General features: G+C 40.1%; 2 protein-coding genes across 4 annotated transcripts in view; one reads left to right on the top strand and one right to left on the bottom strand.

Annotated features, from left to right (window-relative positions):
- The window catches only part of LOC306880072 (transcriptional repressor protein YY1-like), a 672,069-nt gene that overhangs the window by 329,403 nt on the left and 324,084 nt on the right, over positions 1 to 18,582 (top strand). The window lies entirely within an intron of this gene.
- Positions 1 to 18,582, bottom strand: part of LOC306879911 (MAM domain-containing glycosylphosphatidylinositol anchor protein 2-like) — a gene marked incomplete at both ends in the record, with an annotated part of 192,085 nt that overhangs the window by 7,695 nt on the left and 165,808 nt on the right. Inside the window, 3 exons of the mRNA XM_079433149.1 lie at positions 2,790 to 2,945; positions 10,420 to 10,597; positions 11,975 to 12,123. Coding sequence (XP_079289275.1) covers positions 2,790 to 2,945; positions 10,420 to 10,597; positions 11,975 to 12,123 — 483 coding nt within the window. The remainder of the gene's footprint in view (positions 1 to 2,789; positions 2,946 to 10,419; positions 10,598 to 11,974; positions 12,124 to 18,582) is intronic.

The raw sequence follows: 18,582 nt of genomic DNA, 5'->3' as shown, positions 1-18,582 counted from the left end.
AGATCATGTTCCATGAAGATATTTAGTAAATTTCCTACCGTAAATATATCAAAACTTCATTTTTGATTAGTAATATGCATTGCTAAGAACTTCATTTGAACAACTTTAAAGGAGATTTTCTCAGTATTTAGATTTTTTTGCTCCCTCAGATTCCAGATTTTCAAATAGTTGTATCTCAGACAAATATTATCATATCCTAACAAAAATGGAAAGCTTATTTATTCAGCTTTCAGATGATGTATAAATCTCAATTTCGAAAAAATGGACACTTAAGACTGGTTTTGTGGTTCAGGGTCACAAATGGAAAACGCAGAAAAAAAAATCAATCATCAGTTGGATGGCATTGATGATTGTTCTTCAGATCGTCGTCTCGTTGAGAGGTTGGCCGTGAAAACCCCTCCAGCCAAAATCAAACAGAGTTTCCTCTCCTGAAAGTGACGAGCGGTAATTAATGTCTCTGTAGGACTCTTGAGGAGAATGAAACGTGTGAAAAAAAAATGTAAAGTGAATGTATTATTTACAGGAGCGGCGCTCATTCCCTCCGGAGCGTCCCGTCATCATAAACCAGCGCCTTTGGGAACAGACAACCTCTGAAAAGCTGAATTTCCTCCGAATCAAATCACTCTGAGCACTAATTGGAACTCGGCGGATATTAATGCAGTTCTAGATAACTTCAGAAATCAGCATGAGGATTAAAAACCAGGCGCTTTCCATCCAGAGAGACTCGCAACGCTTCTCAGGCTGTAATTCATGTATTTTGTGTATAAACTACATGTATCATTTATTATATCTTAAATATGTTTAAAATATAAAAACAATTTTTAATAATAATAATAATAATTATTATTATACAGTATGTACAACTTGAAAATGGGAATTTCCGAACTGCGCTTATCATATAATGAAAGTAAATAATAATAATAATAAAAAGGAACACACACACACACACACACACACACACACACACACACACACACACACACACGTCAACATTTGAAGTGGATCAAAACCTTTCATCAAAGTTGTCCTAAAACCTAAAACCAAATTGTGTTCTTGTCTTCTTGCACTATATATATATATACACTCTATACATATACACATATATCTGCACAGTTTAGTTTTATTTAACTGGTTTGCACTCTATCTGCCATGTGCCTTATGCCACTTTATCGATCTCTCTCTTTATTTTTCTACAAACGTCCTCATCTGTATATCTGTATAGTTGTATGTACATATGTTTAAACTGTATTTATCTGTATTTGAACGTCTACTGTCAGTGTCTTAAATGTTAACTGTATGCACCAAGGGTCTGAGAGTAATGCAATTTCAATTCTCTGTATGTATGCGCCGTACATGTGGAAGAATTGACAATAAAGCAGACTTGACTTGACTAAGACAACTTTGATGAACTTTTTTGATCCACTTTAAATGTTGACTACTGTATATGTGACTCTGGAACACAAAACCAGTCATAAGGGTCAATCAACAAGAGATACCCGGAATTTATACTGTATGTATGATCATTTATTGAAGCTCAAATCTAAATATTCTAATATTTTGAGATACTGTGTTTTTGACTTAAAACAAAATAACTTTTGAAATGTTTTACTTTGCATGTAATGAATATAGAATATATGAAAGTTTCACTTTTTCAAATAAGTAAAAAAAAAAAAAAACGATATTCAAATTTTTTGAGATGCACCTGCATATCCAACATAAATCAGTATATTATTATGATTTCTGAAGGATCATGTGACACTGAAGACTGGAGTAATGATGCTGAAAATACAGCTTTGATCACAGAAATAAATGATATTTTAAAGTATATTAAAATTGTTATTTTAAAATTGCAATAATATTTCACAAAAGTTTTTCTGTATTTTTGGTCTAATAGATAAAGCCTTGATAAGCAGAAGAATCTTTTTAAAAATATAAAAAATTTTTTGAATGGCAGTGTATATACTATATAAATATATATACTATATAAATATATATATATATATATATATATATATATATATATATATATATATATATATATATATATATATATGAATATTTATAGTAAAAAAAAACATTTATAGAAATATTTAAAATGTAAAAATATATTTAATATTCAATATTTCTAGTTTAGTCTGTAAACTACAAAATGGCAATCTAGCCAGAAACTCTGTAATATTACTACGACATAGTTTATCATATATTAAATATAAATAAATATAGCTAAAATGATTTATACAAATAATTAATATGTTAAAAATATAACAGGTTGAAAATTGAGACAGAACTCATGAGGATTATGCTACTCTGCTATATGCTAATGGAACATTGTGTAGTGCCTGCTTTATTTAGAACTGCTGTGAAGTCAAGATGAGATATGGTTTGGGGCCTAAAGAATAAGATGTATGGGTGACAAGGGGTTCCTGCAGGCCTAAGCCGAGCTCGGAGGGAACAACTGGGAGACCCAAAGGCGCCTGTCCATATGAGGGTTCCGAGCTTTAGAAGTATGATATAATAGATTGTGTCTTTGACTTTCTTACCATGTGTGGAAAAGTACGGCTGTTAAGAGACGTAACCTTGAAGGCTAGGGAAGAGATATAAAGGTGGAGGAAACCCTCCCTTCTTTGGCGCACTCTGCAGCAACTTGGGTTTCTTTATGACTTTCTGACCTTCTTTGCAAAGAATAAAAAATGGAGTGGGTTTGTCTCTTAAGCGGTGAGAGTCATTTTAATTTTCTGCCACAACAGACGACACACTGATTCTGTCCTCAAGGCCTGAGACTCTCGTACCCTGTTTGGAGCCGCTGCGGTCACCACTGGGCCCCGTGTTGGGCGTGTATTTGGTGTCGCGTGTGGCTGCGCTGTGTCTCGTCCAGTCAAAGTCATCGTTCTTGTCCTGAGTGAACATGCAGATGGGATCCTCCTCAAAACTGCAGTGAAACTCTCCTGAGAACAACCAGAAACAGGGTTAGAGAGATCACCACCATCATCATCATCATCATCATCTCACACGCTCATGTCCCACACACACAAGTCTTTACCATGCATTCACACCGCCGCAGGTGGAAAGATTCGTAGATGCTCTGATGATCGAATGCTTGGTCTTGTATTTAAAGGGGAAGCGCAACGCAAACAAGCATGTTGATCTTGTGCAGACTGACCACAAGTAGAGTATACTGTAAGTTAACCTCATGAAATATGTGACCCTGGACCTCAAGACCAGTCATAAGGGCCAATTCTTTGAAACTGAGATTTATACATGATTTATAAATAATCTTTCCATTGATGTATGGTTTGTTATGACAGGACAATATTTGTCTGAGATACAACTATTTGAAAATCTGGAATCTGAGGGTGCAAAAAAAATCTAAATATTGAGAAAATCTCCTTTAAAGTTGTTCAAATGAAGTTCTTAGCAATGCATATTACTAATCAAAAATTAAGTTTTGATATATCCCAGATTAAAAAAAAAGTACACTACCATGATGCACTTAAAGTGCTCTATTTCCACGCACTAATTTTGTACTTAATATACTAAAGTGATTCTTTAGTACTTCTTAAGATGAACATCTAAGTGTACTCAACTGTGCTATTTTGGGACACCATGAAAATGAACTAAAATGCACTTTTAACATACTATCTCTGTATTTAAAAAATGTATTTAGTTACCACTTGTAGTACACTTGAGTGTATTAGTGTAGGGAAGATGGGTTCTACAAGTGCTAACTAAATACATTTTTTAAATACAGAGATAGTGTGTAAAAAGCGCATTTTACATATATATAATTATTTACAAATTAGTATTATATTATATTTTATTATTATTATTATTATATTTCTTCTTATAAAAATATGAAAATGAATGGATTATAATTAGAGATTAACTGATATATCGATTTACCGATATTTGTCCAGATATTTAAGCATTTTAACATTATCGGATATCGGTTTTGTAATATCGGATTCACCGATAAATGTGGGTGTTTTGAGAATTGCGCGCAGGATCGCCATTACAGCGCGTCTAAGGGGAGACGAGACAATAACAACGGTGTGCAGGTACTTTATTTGCTGTAGTTAGTAAACTTTATTTAACATAACAGCCATTAATGCACAAATGCATGACATAAATGCCTGTTATGTAGTTTATGCAGCTTGGCTCTAAGAAATTGAGAGCAACTCACGGAGTCATGTAAAATAATCCGTCAAGTCCCATCCCAATAAAGACGTAACTTTGCCTGAATTAAATAATACGCAGCCATGAATGAGCACATGTTGTAAATAAAAGCGCTGAATTGAATTCTCTCTCTGTTGTATATTTGCTCATCATTAGTCTCGTGAAGCCGCTTCATATTGCTGTTCACTCAGTGGGTTGATGCTCAAGAAATGCTTCAGCACAGCCTCCGCATGCAACTTTTAACAAGATTCACCTGTTTAAAACACACTAAATTGTAGTAGCATTTACTATATAACCATTAATTAGCTAATAAACATCTAAATAAATACAACTCTTTGGAAATTAATTATTTATTATCTCCGCAAGCGATCACAGTTTGAGTATAGTTCTGTGTAAATGCATAGATAAACCGCACTGTCAGCAGGCATTTCATAATCTAGAATGACAAAAACATATTAATAATTCTGATATAACATTCCAGTTGAGAAATGCAATAAAATATGATGTTTTGTTTGTTATATTCCAATATTCCAGAGAATATTATTCAGTGAATTAACATTATCCAGTGTATTTTTCTTGACTCTATAGGCCTATTAAACAGCTTATTAACCTACTAAAACTGTAGTTTAAAAAAATTAAGTTGATATGACTCCTGTCCTTTATTTATTTTCTCCATTTGAAAACATTAGACATTCTTCATTTATTTTGCTTATTGTCAATATTAGTGTTGCTGCTGATGCTTTTTATAAATAAAATGTTGTTTATTGTTGTAATATGAAGATTAAATTTAACATGAAAGACTGCTAATTTTCAACACTTAAAAAAAACAGATGACTGAAAAGAAGAAAAACCAAAGTGATTCTTACTACATAACAGTAAATAAATATCGGTTCTGCATATCGGTTATCGGGCACATAAACATGCAAATAATTGGTATTGGTTATAAAACAAAATCAATATCGGTCGATCACTAAAAATAATAATTATTTATTTGATTATAATTTATTTATTTATTGATTTATTTATCTACACACATACACACATTTTTAATCATTCTTCCTTATCCCTAACCGTAACCCTAATTACAAATGTAGGAATTTAGCCAGAATCTCTCCGTGACTCTTTCTATAATCAGAGTAAACAGTGCTGCAGCAGCATTATCAGTACAAACAACTTACATTTGTGTCTGTTTCTCAAACACATCATCACATGACTTCACGACACACAGGACTGTTCCGAAGCGTTTTAGGCTTGAAAGCATGTGTTGTGTTTGGAAATGAGCGTCAGGACTGTCATTAACACACACACAGATGAGCAGGACTTTGAGGTTCAGCTGCTGCTGTTTGTGGATAAATATTCATTAGCATTAACACAGGTGTCACTCTCGCTACTCAAACTAATGCAGGATATCCTCAAGAAAACAGAGAACACTCAGGATCTTTACCAGCTCCAAAAAAGAAAGAAAGAAAGAAAGAAAGGCAGGAATAGTGCATAAATACTCACTCAGAGGAGGATTGATGAGAGCTGTGAAGAGGAAAATAGAAAACATTCATCAGATCAGCAGCTGAATAACATTAAACACATCATACTTTAATTAATAACAGTTATTCATTATTATAATTAACATTTTCCAAATTGACCCTAATTCATTCCATACAATCCACCAAAAAAATCACTATGACAAAAATAAAAAAACTAAAAAGTTACTAAATTGCAGAAATTGCTAGTAAATTTCACGACTAAATACGAAGAAACAGCAAGAAACACATTGAATGAAGCATGTAATTTTGAAATAGAAAGATTTAAATTTTATTTTGTTGTAAAACACTCCAATATTTTTTTTTTTTGCTTACAATTCTGAAAAATCACTTTTTTATTTTATAACAAAAATTATGTAAATAACATTTGTTTTCATTTTTTAATGATTAATTTCAAACCGTTTTCTAAAAGATTTTCAGATCTGAAGTGTTCATTCCTTCAGTCTGTTAGAGAAAGCTGAGCGAATACTAACCAAAGCAATCAACGGCGTTAATGAGTCTGACAGACAAACGAACCTTCAGCTCAGATCTCGAGATCATGTGAAACTACAGATAACATAAACCCTTTCACAGCCTGCTATTGTCTTCCGCTCATAACGGAGGAACTCGACTGAGATGTGATGTAACATCATGAAACGCTGATGAAACGAGCCGCTCGCAGCAAACAAACCACAGCTGGAGAGAAAACAGCAATAAACACGCTTATGAGTGCAGATCCTTACTTTTTACATTACTAATTGGGGGGGCAAATAAATCAACAGGCCAATCAAACAGGTTTCATTTAATTTAAAATTAGTAAATATAATAATACTAATAAATCTGAATACATGTTGCTAAAAGGCATTTTTTCCCTAATATACTGTGTAATAATAAAAAAAATGGAATTTAATTTGATTTAAAGTTAATCAATATAATAATGATGAAAAAAATATATAAATGTTTTTTAAATTTTTATTTTAAAATTAATAAATACAATAAAAACATAAATCTAAATCCAAGTCTTTAAATAGAATTATAAATGTAAATACAAAATAGATACATTTAATTTAAAATATATGAATACATATAAAAAAACAGTGTTACTGTAAATGTATATATTCGTGTACATTTAGTGAGTGATTCTCTCTAAATCAAGGGTCTCAAACTCAAATTAGCTGGGGGCCATTGCTGTGACTGACATCTCATAGGAGGGCCGTTTAACATTGAAGCACAAGAAGAAAGCACAAAAGTTCTGGAAATTTACTTTAATTGCTGAGATGTTAGCTCACATTTCTTTTAAATTACATTACTAACATATTTTTTTCATGCTTAACAAAAATATAAACAACAGTGTCTGTGCATTGTTATATAATTTTACATTTTTAAGTTACCTACTTTATTTTAACTTAAGTAATTTATCAAAACTGTGCTGAACCTTACACTGAACAACTGCGATCTCTGAATACATTTGCAAACTATTATATTTCTTGCCAGACACTTGGCAGCGCTTCTGCTCACACAACTGAGCCACGTTTGCCCTGATGGAGTTCACAGTTGAAACCCTGAGTACAGCTTCAAGATGAGCATCACTAAGCCTGGACCTGAACTTGCATTTATTGAAGTTCATAGTTGAGAATAGTTTCTCACACAGGTATGTGCTTCCAAAAAAGCACATTAACCGACTGAACACTTTGGAAAGCTCTGGGAAGCATGGAGGTAATTCTCTCAGAAACTGTGCAGTCTTGTCTGCATTTCCTTGTGCCTCTCTGAATTTAGTTTTCAGCTCACTGTTGCACTGCAAGTCAATAAGTTCCATTTGCAACAAATTTGGGACACTCTCCACATCAGCTGAGAAGGGGTCTGCAAACAGCTGGAAAGTGTCACAGTGTGCCTTGAAGTCACCAAAACGCTGATCAAATTCCTGAAGTAGGTTTTCAACAGCAGAGGCATATTCATCACCATTGAATGCTATGCCCTCCTCCACAAGAGATCTGCATGTTGTGAAATGACTGAGATTTTTTGCAGAAAGCTGAGTTTTCCACAATCTCAATTTTGTGGAGAAGGCTTTCACACTTTCATACGCTGCTGTGATGAGATGACCAGGGCCCTGGAGCTTCAGGTTAAGGATGTTCAGCTCTTGTGTAATGTCCACTAGGAATGCAAGGTCCATGACCCATTTAGGATCATCAAATTCAGGAACATCCATTCTGCCATCTTCCATAAATATCTTCACCTCTGTTCTTAACTCAAAAAATCTCTTCAAGACATTTCCCCTGCTGAGCCAGCGCACCTCAGTAAAGTAAAGTACATCACCATATGTTGCCTCAATTTCTTCTAAAAAGGCTCGAAACTGGCGGTGCTGTAAACTTCTTGACCTGATGTAATTGATGCATCTTAGGACAACAGACATGACGTGTTCATATTTTAAGCATTTGCTGCACAGTGCCTGCTGGTGTATAATGCAGTGCAGAACAACTGCTGGATCTGCATTTTCCTCTTCCAACTTTCTTTGTACCAGCGCTACCAGTCCATTTCTTTTACCTGTCATGGATGGGGCGCCATCGGTGGTAATGCCTACTAGTCTGCTCCACGGCAAACCAGCACGTTCAATCGCGTCGCACAGATGCTGAAATATATCTTTGGCCGTTGTACGGCCATGAATTGGACACAAACTCAGCAATTCTTCCGTCACCTCAAACTGGTCATTAATACCTCTGATGAAAATAGCTAGCTGAGCAGTGTCAGTTTTGTCTGTACTTTCGTCAAGCGCCACAGAGTACGCAGTGAAAACTCTAGCTTTCCCGCGTAGCTGGTCATAGATGTCACTCGATAACTCGGTAATCCGCTCTGCCACTGTATTGGCCGATAGAGAGAGATTGTTGAACATGTTCTTCTTTTCTGGACATAGAATATCAGCGACCTTCAACATGCAGTCCTTCATAAACTGCCCTTCAGTGAATGGCTTTCCTGCTTTAGTGATCATTTCACTCACTACATAACTCGCTTCAACGGCAGCATCAGCATCCTTTTTGGCTCTGTGGAAAAGGCTTTGCTGGGACTTTAGCTCTCTCTGCAACTGTGTGGCTCGTTTTTTTTCTCTCGTCTTCCTGGTAATTCTCATACTGGTCTCCGTGTTTAGTCAAGTAATGACGCTTGAGATTGTATTCCTTCAGAACGGCAACTTTTTCTTTGCATATCAGACAGGTGGCGTTTCCATTAAACTCCACACAAAAATACTGCAGTGTCCATCTTTCTTGAAACAGTCTGTGTTCATCATCCACCTTCCTTTTCGGTTTGGAATTAGACATTTTTGTTCACAGCCAAACAAAAAATAAACTGCTAAAGCCCAGAAATCTGATAACGTCTTAGCAAGTCTGCCGGCATGCGCGGGTTTTTTGCGCTATCACTATTTAATTTTTTTTTTTATTTAACCGTGTTTTAGTTTCTAGTACATATTGAATGGGTAGTTTAAATTGCTATAGAACAACTACAAATAATAATAATAATAATTTAAAAAATAATAATATTTTTGCGGGCCGGATTGCGTTATATTTTTTATGTCAGTTGCGGGCCGGAGTGAGGGGGAGGGGGGGCCGTAAATGGCCCGCGGGCCGGCAGTTTGAGACCCCTGCTCTAATAGAAGTTTAAAGAAGTCACAAACATTAATAAGTGAATAAAATGTGAATTAAAAAGTGATTTCTCATATTTATCACAATCAAATATGCATGTGAAGGATGTATTGCATTGAAATATATAAATGCATTAATGCTCAAATAAGTTTTAGTGTCTCATTATAAACTAATAGAGCTTGACAAACATGATCAAGAAACGGAGAAAACAAGCTGTAATAAACAAGCTAAAGGACGAGGGAAACTAGCAGCGAGTAATTTTTATAAAACACAATCCAGTCGGTCAGAAAGAAAGACGTCGATCGATTCGTGTCACGCTGAATGATGCAGAGCTTCAGCTTAACCTCAGAACAATGTTAACATCGAGTGATTTATGAAACGCTTTTGCCTGCTGAAAGAATTGATTTTAATGCACTCGATTAAACGCCCTAATCACAAATCATCTCAAAGCCAACCGTTTCCTGAGGAATATTGGCTGAGAAACACACTGTTATTATAAAACATCAACAAAACCAGAAACACGACGGAACATTAAAACACACGCCACGCATTCATTAATGTCCTGCTGCTGAAGAATATTACACCAACACAGAGAACTACTCAGAAGCTGCTGTTAAAAACATGCTCAAATATCACACACACACACACACACACACACACAGTCTCACACACACACACAGTCTCACACACACACACACACACACACACACACACACACACGCACTCACACACGCACACGCACGCACGCACGCACACACACACACACACACACACACGTTGGTTTTTGTGGTTTATGGGGACTCTCCATAGGAGATGCATTTACATTAAACGTAATATTGATATTATCAATATTATATTGATATTATCAATATTATATTTGAAGACTATAATAGTATTTCACAATTTTTACTGTATTTTTGAGCAAATAAATGCAGCCTTGGTGAGCAGAGCAGACTTCTTTTTATCAAAAACATTTAAAAACTAAATATCCTGTTTCATTCAGTTACTTGCCGTTTCTAAGTATTTGTGAAGTTTCCTAACAGTTTCTGAGTGAAATAGTTAAAGTAAAGCTGGTGAGCAGTGTTCATGTTTAATGGTACCGCTGTATGTGATGAATCTGGTGGAGGAGTCTCCCTCTCCGAAGCGTGTGATGGGCGTCAGTCGAACCACGTACGCCTCGGGTCGGATGAGCTCCGTCAGATTATGAGTGATCAGCTCTCCTTTCTGGATGTTTCCCTCCACGGGAATCTCCTGCTCCCACCAGCGCTGCTGCCCTGTCTGGAGGAGAGAGACTGACATGATCCAAACATATAATGCCATGCAATGCTGATTGAGAGATGAAGAAATAAACGCTCCTCAGAAGATGTGAGATGAAGATCATTCCTCCGCTGAGGAACACTGAAAGTAAAGCTTCTGGAAACAAACGCTCCTCAAAAGATCCTGATGATCAGATTTGAGACGCACTGATTTATCTAGAAAATGATTGATGGAGAATCAAGTAAAGCTGAACTGCTTCAGTCCAGTAAGAGTTCATCTGGAGATATGACTGCAGTTATTCTGACCTTTACTTGATCAAAATCAGAGAAGATTTGACACGAGAAGCAGCAGCTGAAGCTGGACGCTTGTACAATTACACTAAAAGAGCTTTTACTGGATAAAACACTCTAAACTCTCAATCAGACGTGGTGAGCAGAAGAGACTTAAAACAACTTAAAAAGTCTTGGCAAGCTGAAATAGTTCAATTTAGAGGAAAATTTTTATATTTTTATATTTGTGTGTGTCTGTATATATATATATATATATATATATATATATATATATATATATATATATATATATATATATATATATATATATATATATATATATGAATAAAATAAATAAAATTAAAAATTAAATGTAATATTGACCTAAAAATAGTACCAAAAAATATAAAAAATATACTACAGGGCACCATGTCATACTATCTAAAATACATACTATGCAAGGCAAAGCAAACTAAACTAAACTAAAATAATATAACCTTTTAAATGAAGATACAAGGAAGTTGGAATAAAATTGATTGAACCAGTGAATCAACTCTAATGCTTCTATAATAATCCAATATACCATAAATGTTCTCTCTAAAAAAGGAAGATTTGAAAGTTTTTTTTCACAGTGATGACACAGAAGAATAGTTTTTTTCTTAGTGTGAAGAACATTTTAATCATCTGAAGAACCTTTTTTTTTTTTTTGCAATGAAAACATTTAATGGATGTTAAAGTACATCCTTACATCTTATTCTATTCTATCTATAACACAACTGTACATACAATTTATTTTATTTTTCAATATATTTTTCTATTTTTGTTTATTTATATTTACATGTGTATTTTTATTCTCATCTTAATTGTATTGTCTGTGTTGTTGTTGTCTCTGTGTACTGGAAGCTTGTGACACTAAAACAAATCCCCTGTATGCGCAAACATACTTAGCAATAACGCTCAATGCCAAATAGAGTTTATAACAAAAACAGTGTAGTGTTTAATTGCTCTTAGAAAATTGCATAAATCTATGAAGGACACAAATGTTCATAATGGTGATGATGATCTTCACTAATCTGTAATCATCACCCAAGTAATAGCAATATTTTTTAAGGCAATCCTCAGGACTCACCTGTCGGATCCCGAGGCGGTACGCCATGATCCGGTCCACGGCGCTCGGGTTCATCTGCGTCCACTGCAGCTTATAGCCATAGACACGCGGACGGTTCTGCCACAGCGGGTTATAGGTGTCATAATAAAACTCTGGAGGATACGCTTTCCCTGCACGGAGAACACACACACACACACACACACACACGATTTCAGCATGATTCTAACGTTACGTCACAGCCATTGGCAACATAATATTAATCATTAATATATATATATATATATATATAAATTAAATGTAGGTAATATTAATGTAAAAGCATGCACAGATAAATAATAATAATTAAAAATAGAAGGTAATATTGTCCTAAAGCACAATCAGATGCATATAAAATAAAATAAAAAATATAAAATAAATTTAAAATAAAATGAAAGTATTGGCCTAAAATCAGAAACCGGTGAAAATAAAATAAAATACAATATAATAAAATAAAATATTGGCCTAAAAATATACAAATATCAAATAAAATAAACTGTATTGTAGTAATAATATTGATACACCAATACATCAATGATCCACTGGAAATAGCTAAAAAATATATTATATATGAAATTATATATAATTATAAAATTAGTAAATCTCAGGGGGAAGAAATAAAATGATAAAATAAAAATAAAATAAATATTTAATTAATTATATGATTAGTGAAACTCTGGGGGGAATTAATGAATGGATCATATTAATATAATATTATAAAATTAATGAAACAATAAAAAATAAATTAATAGTAATTAAAAACAGAAATCACACTGTATTGCAAATGAACAAATAAAATAAAATAAATAAATATAAATACAATTAAATGAAACACAATATATGCACCCATTTCACTTTTTGGTATTTCTGAGTAAAACAGGATGTTTAACAAGTGACTTTCTCCATGATGAATTAATTAGATGGTGAAAGTGTGTAAATGTATGAAGTATATGAATGTCTCTGATGAATAAGAGGGACTGATGATGTCAGAATAATATCACTGATGAAAGCATTGATTTCACGTTTACTGTAAATGAAGAACAAACATTTCCCAAACTCTTCCAGTGCTTTAACTGAGAGAAACAGCGAGGCTGTGAATGAAGCGAATGTTAAGCTTGCGTCAGTCGTTTGCTGGTGTTTCTGTTTCTAATGATGCACAGATTTACACTCGCAGGAGCAGAAGTACAGTACAGTATCAACACTACAGTATGAGAGCGAGCTAAAAACAAGAAGAGAAGGAAAATACACATCATATCATCCAGAGGAGGAACATTCAGAGTGAACAACCAGAACCAGAACAAACCTCTTAACGTTTAATAAAAGCTGAGAGGACAGTCGATCAAATTCAGAAAGCACTGTTTTGTGGCTGTAAGCACCTTATAATGCTTGTGGCTAATAGTTCAGCCAGTTCAAATGAAAAAAAAAAAAAAAAAAAGATTTATATTATGAATGAATAAATTATAGATTAATTAAATTAAATAAAAATGAAAATTAATAAATAAAAATAAATGATATAAAAATAATCATAAATAAAATGAAATTCTATTCTAAATGAATGAATAATATTGTAAAAGAAAGGATGAATGAATAAATAAATATAAATAAATAAATTACTAAATATATTAACAGTAAATAAATAAATTTTTTATTAAACTTCTAAAATTGAAATTAAAATTATATTATGAATAAATTATTTTGTATAATGAATGTATAAAAAATAAGCAAACAAATAAAAAAATATTAAGTTAAATGGTAAACAATTAAAAGTTAAATTCTATTATGAATGAATGAATAAAAAATTATATCAATGAATGAGCAAATAAATAATAATAATTTATAAATAAAAATGTATTGAAATTTTTAACAAATATAAATTAATATATAAATGAATGAATGACTGTTAGAAAATTTATAAGAAAATATCAGAAAATTAACAACTCAGAAAAACGTCTCGGTTACGTACGTAACCCTCGTTCCCTGATGGAGGGAACGGAGACGTTATGTCGTGACGACATTAGGGGATTTACTTGAGAGCCCCGACTGCCTCTGATAAGAGAAAACGCCAATGAAATTTGGCTAGTGGATTTTGCATACCTGAGCCACTCCCCGTGCATACGGGTATAAAAGGGCGACAGGTGCATCCACTCATCAGGTTTTCCGCTGAGGAGCCGAGAACGTGTCCCTGGCAACCAGCGATGGTTCAAGATTGTGGCATGGGGACATAACGTCTCCGTTCCCTCCATCAGGGAACGAGGGTTACGTACGTAACCGAGACGTTCCCTATCTGTCGGTCACTACGAGTTATGTCGTGATGACATTAGGGGTCTATGGAAAGCGCCACAACCTGAACCCCGTCACGACCTTGTGGCATGCAGATGTTGACAAGCTAGCGCGTGACAGACAAATGCGATGCGAAGGTCGCAACCTTCCCGTCGCCCCAGCGCAAATTCGCTAACCTTGGTGCCCGCAGGGACCACTGAGTACATTGCTGCTGGAGATAGCCAAGCCGCTGTTCCTTTCCCCAGAAATCGGAAGGGATTTCGACCTTCTATGAAAGACTGCTTCAAGTCTTTCCTGTTTGTTGTTACAGCCCGGCAGTAACGACGGGGAAGCGAGCCTTCCGGAGAAGGGCGCTACGGAGGCCACACCCTGCCCGAAGGGAGGTAACGTGTGGAGACACTGGTATGGACTGGCCCAAGCCTGGGGCAGTGCTACATACGCCTGGACCCTGGGGCAGATCCTACCTAGGAGAAGGGAGGAAGGCTGCCAGCAGGGTCTGACAGAGCTCTGTCAAAGGGAAGACACGGGTTTACCGTGAGGGAAACCATACCGTGGATGAATACACATGTGGGATCACCCGAAGGGAATCAGGCCACACGGGCACCTAGCCGAGTACAGGGGCTGACCGGAGACCCGGGCAAGCTAACACCGGTACTGGGCCTGGCGTCAGACTGCTCCGCCCAGCCTGACTGCCGGGGGTGCTGGAGGAACTCCGCCAGGGTTCGCCGTCCGGGGAACTAACTGGAGGAGAGAATAGGCGCTCGTATCCCCGGGTAAGGGGGAATGGCGCAGCAAGCGTGACACCGGCCAACTCTTCCCGCCACTTACCTGTTACCCAACACACGGGAAGAGACTGGCTCAACGCGGAGACTGTAAAATCTCGCGAAGGTGTTCGGTGTCGCCCAGCCCGCAGCTCTACAGATGTCTGCCAAAGAGGCGCCGTGCGCCAGCGCATAGGAGGAGGCAACACTCCGTGTGGAGTGAGCCCTCACCCCGAGGGGGCACGGCTCGCCTTGGGATTGGTACGTCAAGGCGATGGCATCCACTATCCAGTGGGCCAACCTCTGCTTGGAGACAGCCTTCCCTTTCTGCTGACCTCCGTGGCAGACAAAGAGCTGCTCAGAGCTTCTGAAGCTCCGGGTGCGGTCCACGTATATGCGCAGCGCTCTTACAGGACACAGCAACGCCAAGGCTGGGTCTGCCTCCTCCGAGGGCAGTGCTTGCAGGTTCACCACCTGATCGCGGAAAGGCGTGGTGGGAACCTTAGGCACGTATCCAGGCCGGGGTCTCAGGACAACGTGAGAGTAGGCCGGCCCAAACACAAGGCACTCTTCGCTTACCGAAAATGCTTGAAGGTCCCCGACCCTCTTGATGGAAGTGAGCGCGGTCAGGAGCGCTGTCTTGGCCGACAGGAATTTCAGCTCGACTGAGTCCAGCGGCTCAAAGGGACCTCTCTGAAGTCCAGCCAGGACAATAGAGAGATCCCAGGAGGGCATCAGGGGTGGCCTAGGAGGATTTAACCTTCTGGCACCCCTCAGGAACCTCACGATGAGATCGTGCTTCCCCAGGGACCGGCCGTCCACTGCATCGTGATGGGCCGCAATAGCAGCCACGTACACTTTCAAGGTGGAGGGCGACAGCCCGCGCTCCAACCTCTCTTGCAGGAAAGAAAGCACCACTCCAATCGTGCATCTTCGGGGGTCCTCCCGCCGAGAAGAACACCAGTCCGCGAACAGACTCCACTTCAGCCTGTGGCAGGCCACTCAAGTCTGCCGCGTCCCATCCAGGAGCCGCACATGGCGGTTCCACAGAGCCGGACGCGGGTGCCGTATGGTGCCGAGCCCCTGAGAAAGAAGGTCCTTCCTCAGAGGGATGCGCCAGGGAGGGGCTGTCGCGAGGAGGGTGAGTTCCGGAAATCAGGTCCGGGTGGGCCAATATGGCGCAACCAACAAGACCTGCTCCTCGTCCTCCCTGACCTTGCACAGTGTCTGTGCGATCAGGCTCACTGGGGGAAACGCATACTTGCGCAGAGCCCGAGGCCAGCTGTGTGCCAGTGCGTCTGTGCCGGGGGGGGCCCCGGCCAGGGGGAAATACAGCTGGCAGTGGGAGGACTTGCGGGAAGCAAACAGGTCTACCTGAGCTTCCCCGAATCGACTCCAAATCAGCCGGATCGTCTCGGGATGGAGTCGCCATTCTCCGGGGAAGTGAGCTGTCGTGAGAGCGCGTCGGCTGCACGATTGAGCTCCCCCGGAATGTGGACGGCGCGCAGCGATTTGAGCTGTGACTGACTCCAGAGGAGGAGATGGCGGGCGAGCTGTGACATGCGGCGTGATCGTAGACCTCCCTGCCGGTTGATGTACGAAACAGCCGCAGTGTTGTCCGTGCGGACCAACACGTGCTGGCCTAGGAGCAGTGGCCGGAACTGCTTTAAGGCCAGATGCACTGCCAACAGCTCTAGGCAGTTGATGTGCCAAAGCAGTCGAGGCCCCATCCAGAGCCCCGAGGCTGCCTGCCCGTTGCATGTAGCGCCCCAGCCCATGCTGGAGGCATCTGTTGTGACAACAACATGCCGGGACACTTGTCCTAAGGGCACCCCGGCCCGTAGGAAGGCAAGGTCCGACCAGGGGCTGAAAGAGCGGCGACACGATAGCGTGATGGTGACACGACGTGTCCCGCGGCGCCATGCCCATCTCGGGACCCGTGAGTGTAACCAGTGCTGAAGTGGTCTCATATGAAGCAACCCGAGCGGCGTGACTGCGGCTACGGATGCCATATGCCCCAGGAGCTGCTGAAACTGTTTCAGCGGAACCACTGTCCTGCCTCTGAAGGAACTCAGGCAGTTCAGCACTGATTGGGCATGCTCGTCCGAGAGACGTGCCGTCATACTCACAGAGTCTAACTCCACACCGAGAAAAGAGATTCTCTGCACAGGGGAGAGCTTGCTCTTTTCCCAGTTGACCCGAAGCCCCAACTGGCTGAGGTGCCGGAGCACCAGGTCCCTGTGACCACCCAACTGTTCTCGCGATCGGGCCAGGATGAGCCAATCGTCGAGATAGTTGAGGATCCTGACGCCCACTTCCCGTAACGGGGCAAGGGCGCCCTCCGCCACCTTCGTGAAGGCACGGGGAGACAGGGAGAGCCCGAATGGGAGGATCCTGTACTGCCATGCCCGCCCCTCGAACGCAAACCGTAGGAACGGCCTGTGTCGAGGGCGAATCGAGACATGAAAGTAAGCGTCCTTCAGGTCGATCGCTGCAAACCAATCCACGAAGTGAACTCATCTGCGTCAACGTCTTGAACGGGAGCTTGTGTAGGGCCCGATTCAAGACTCGCAGGTCCAGGATTGGCCGGAGGCCACCGCCTTTCTTGGGCACGATGAAGTAGGGGCTGTAAAACCCCTGCCTCATCTCGGCTGGAGGGACCGGCTCGATTGCACCCTTTGCCAGAAGGACAGCAATCTCCTCGCGCAGGACAGGTGCATCTCGGACTGCCACCGAAGTCTCGAGGATGCCGCTGAACCTGGGCGGCCGCCTGGCGAACTGAATCGCATAGCCGAGTCGAACTGTGCGAATGAGCCAGCGAGACGGGCTGGGTAGCGCAAGCCACGCCCCCAGATACCGTGCAAGCGGCACCAAAGGCCCAATCGACGTGCCCGCAGTGGTGCAGCGAGGGGGAGTAAGGTTGGATGGAACAGAAGGCAGTGCGTTCTGACTCATCCCCACAAAACTCCCTAAGTCCCCGGGGGGACTGGTTAGAGGTGCGTGGGGAGGCATCGCGTCCCCAGACCGCACTCTCTTGGCCACAGGCAATATGGGTCTCGGGTGAGAGTGAGGAGGCATTGCGTCGCACACTGTCAGCCCGCAGACCTGGGAACCCGGAGGGAAGGGAAATTGCTCTTTCTTTGACAATGTGGGTACCACTGGCCCTTGAGCCAGTGGCGGAACAGAAAGAAAAGAAAACACAGGATTCTCCACCCGGCCCTCCTCCGGGGGAAGGAGCGACGCTAGCCTCGTCGTCTCCTGGGAAAGAGCAAATTCCTCCATCTCCGGGTTGTGCGCGTCAGGGCCGCTTTGTCGTCTTCCTGGAGGACTTGGCGGCCGGCTGAGGCGCGGGGGGCGCCGCACTCCTGCGAGAGGCTCGACGCACCGGCCTAGGTGACGACTCAGCACGGGGCGGAGCAGCTCTGGAGGACGCAGGAGGGCGCCCACGGCGACCAGCAGACTGGGGCCTGGCCCTTGGGCCAGCGGTGGCAGCTGGAGCATCCCGCCGTTTAGGGAGGATGTGCTGAATTGCCTCCGTCTGCTTTTGTACTG

This window comes from Barbus barbus, assembly GCF_936440315.1.
Source record: "Barbus barbus genome assembly, chromosome: 14".
Classification (NCBI taxonomy): domain Eukaryota; kingdom Metazoa; phylum Chordata; class Actinopteri; order Cypriniformes; family Cyprinidae; genus Barbus; species Barbus barbus.
Note: the sequence above shows the minus strand (reverse complement) of the source record. Positions and strands in the feature narration are given on the sequence as shown.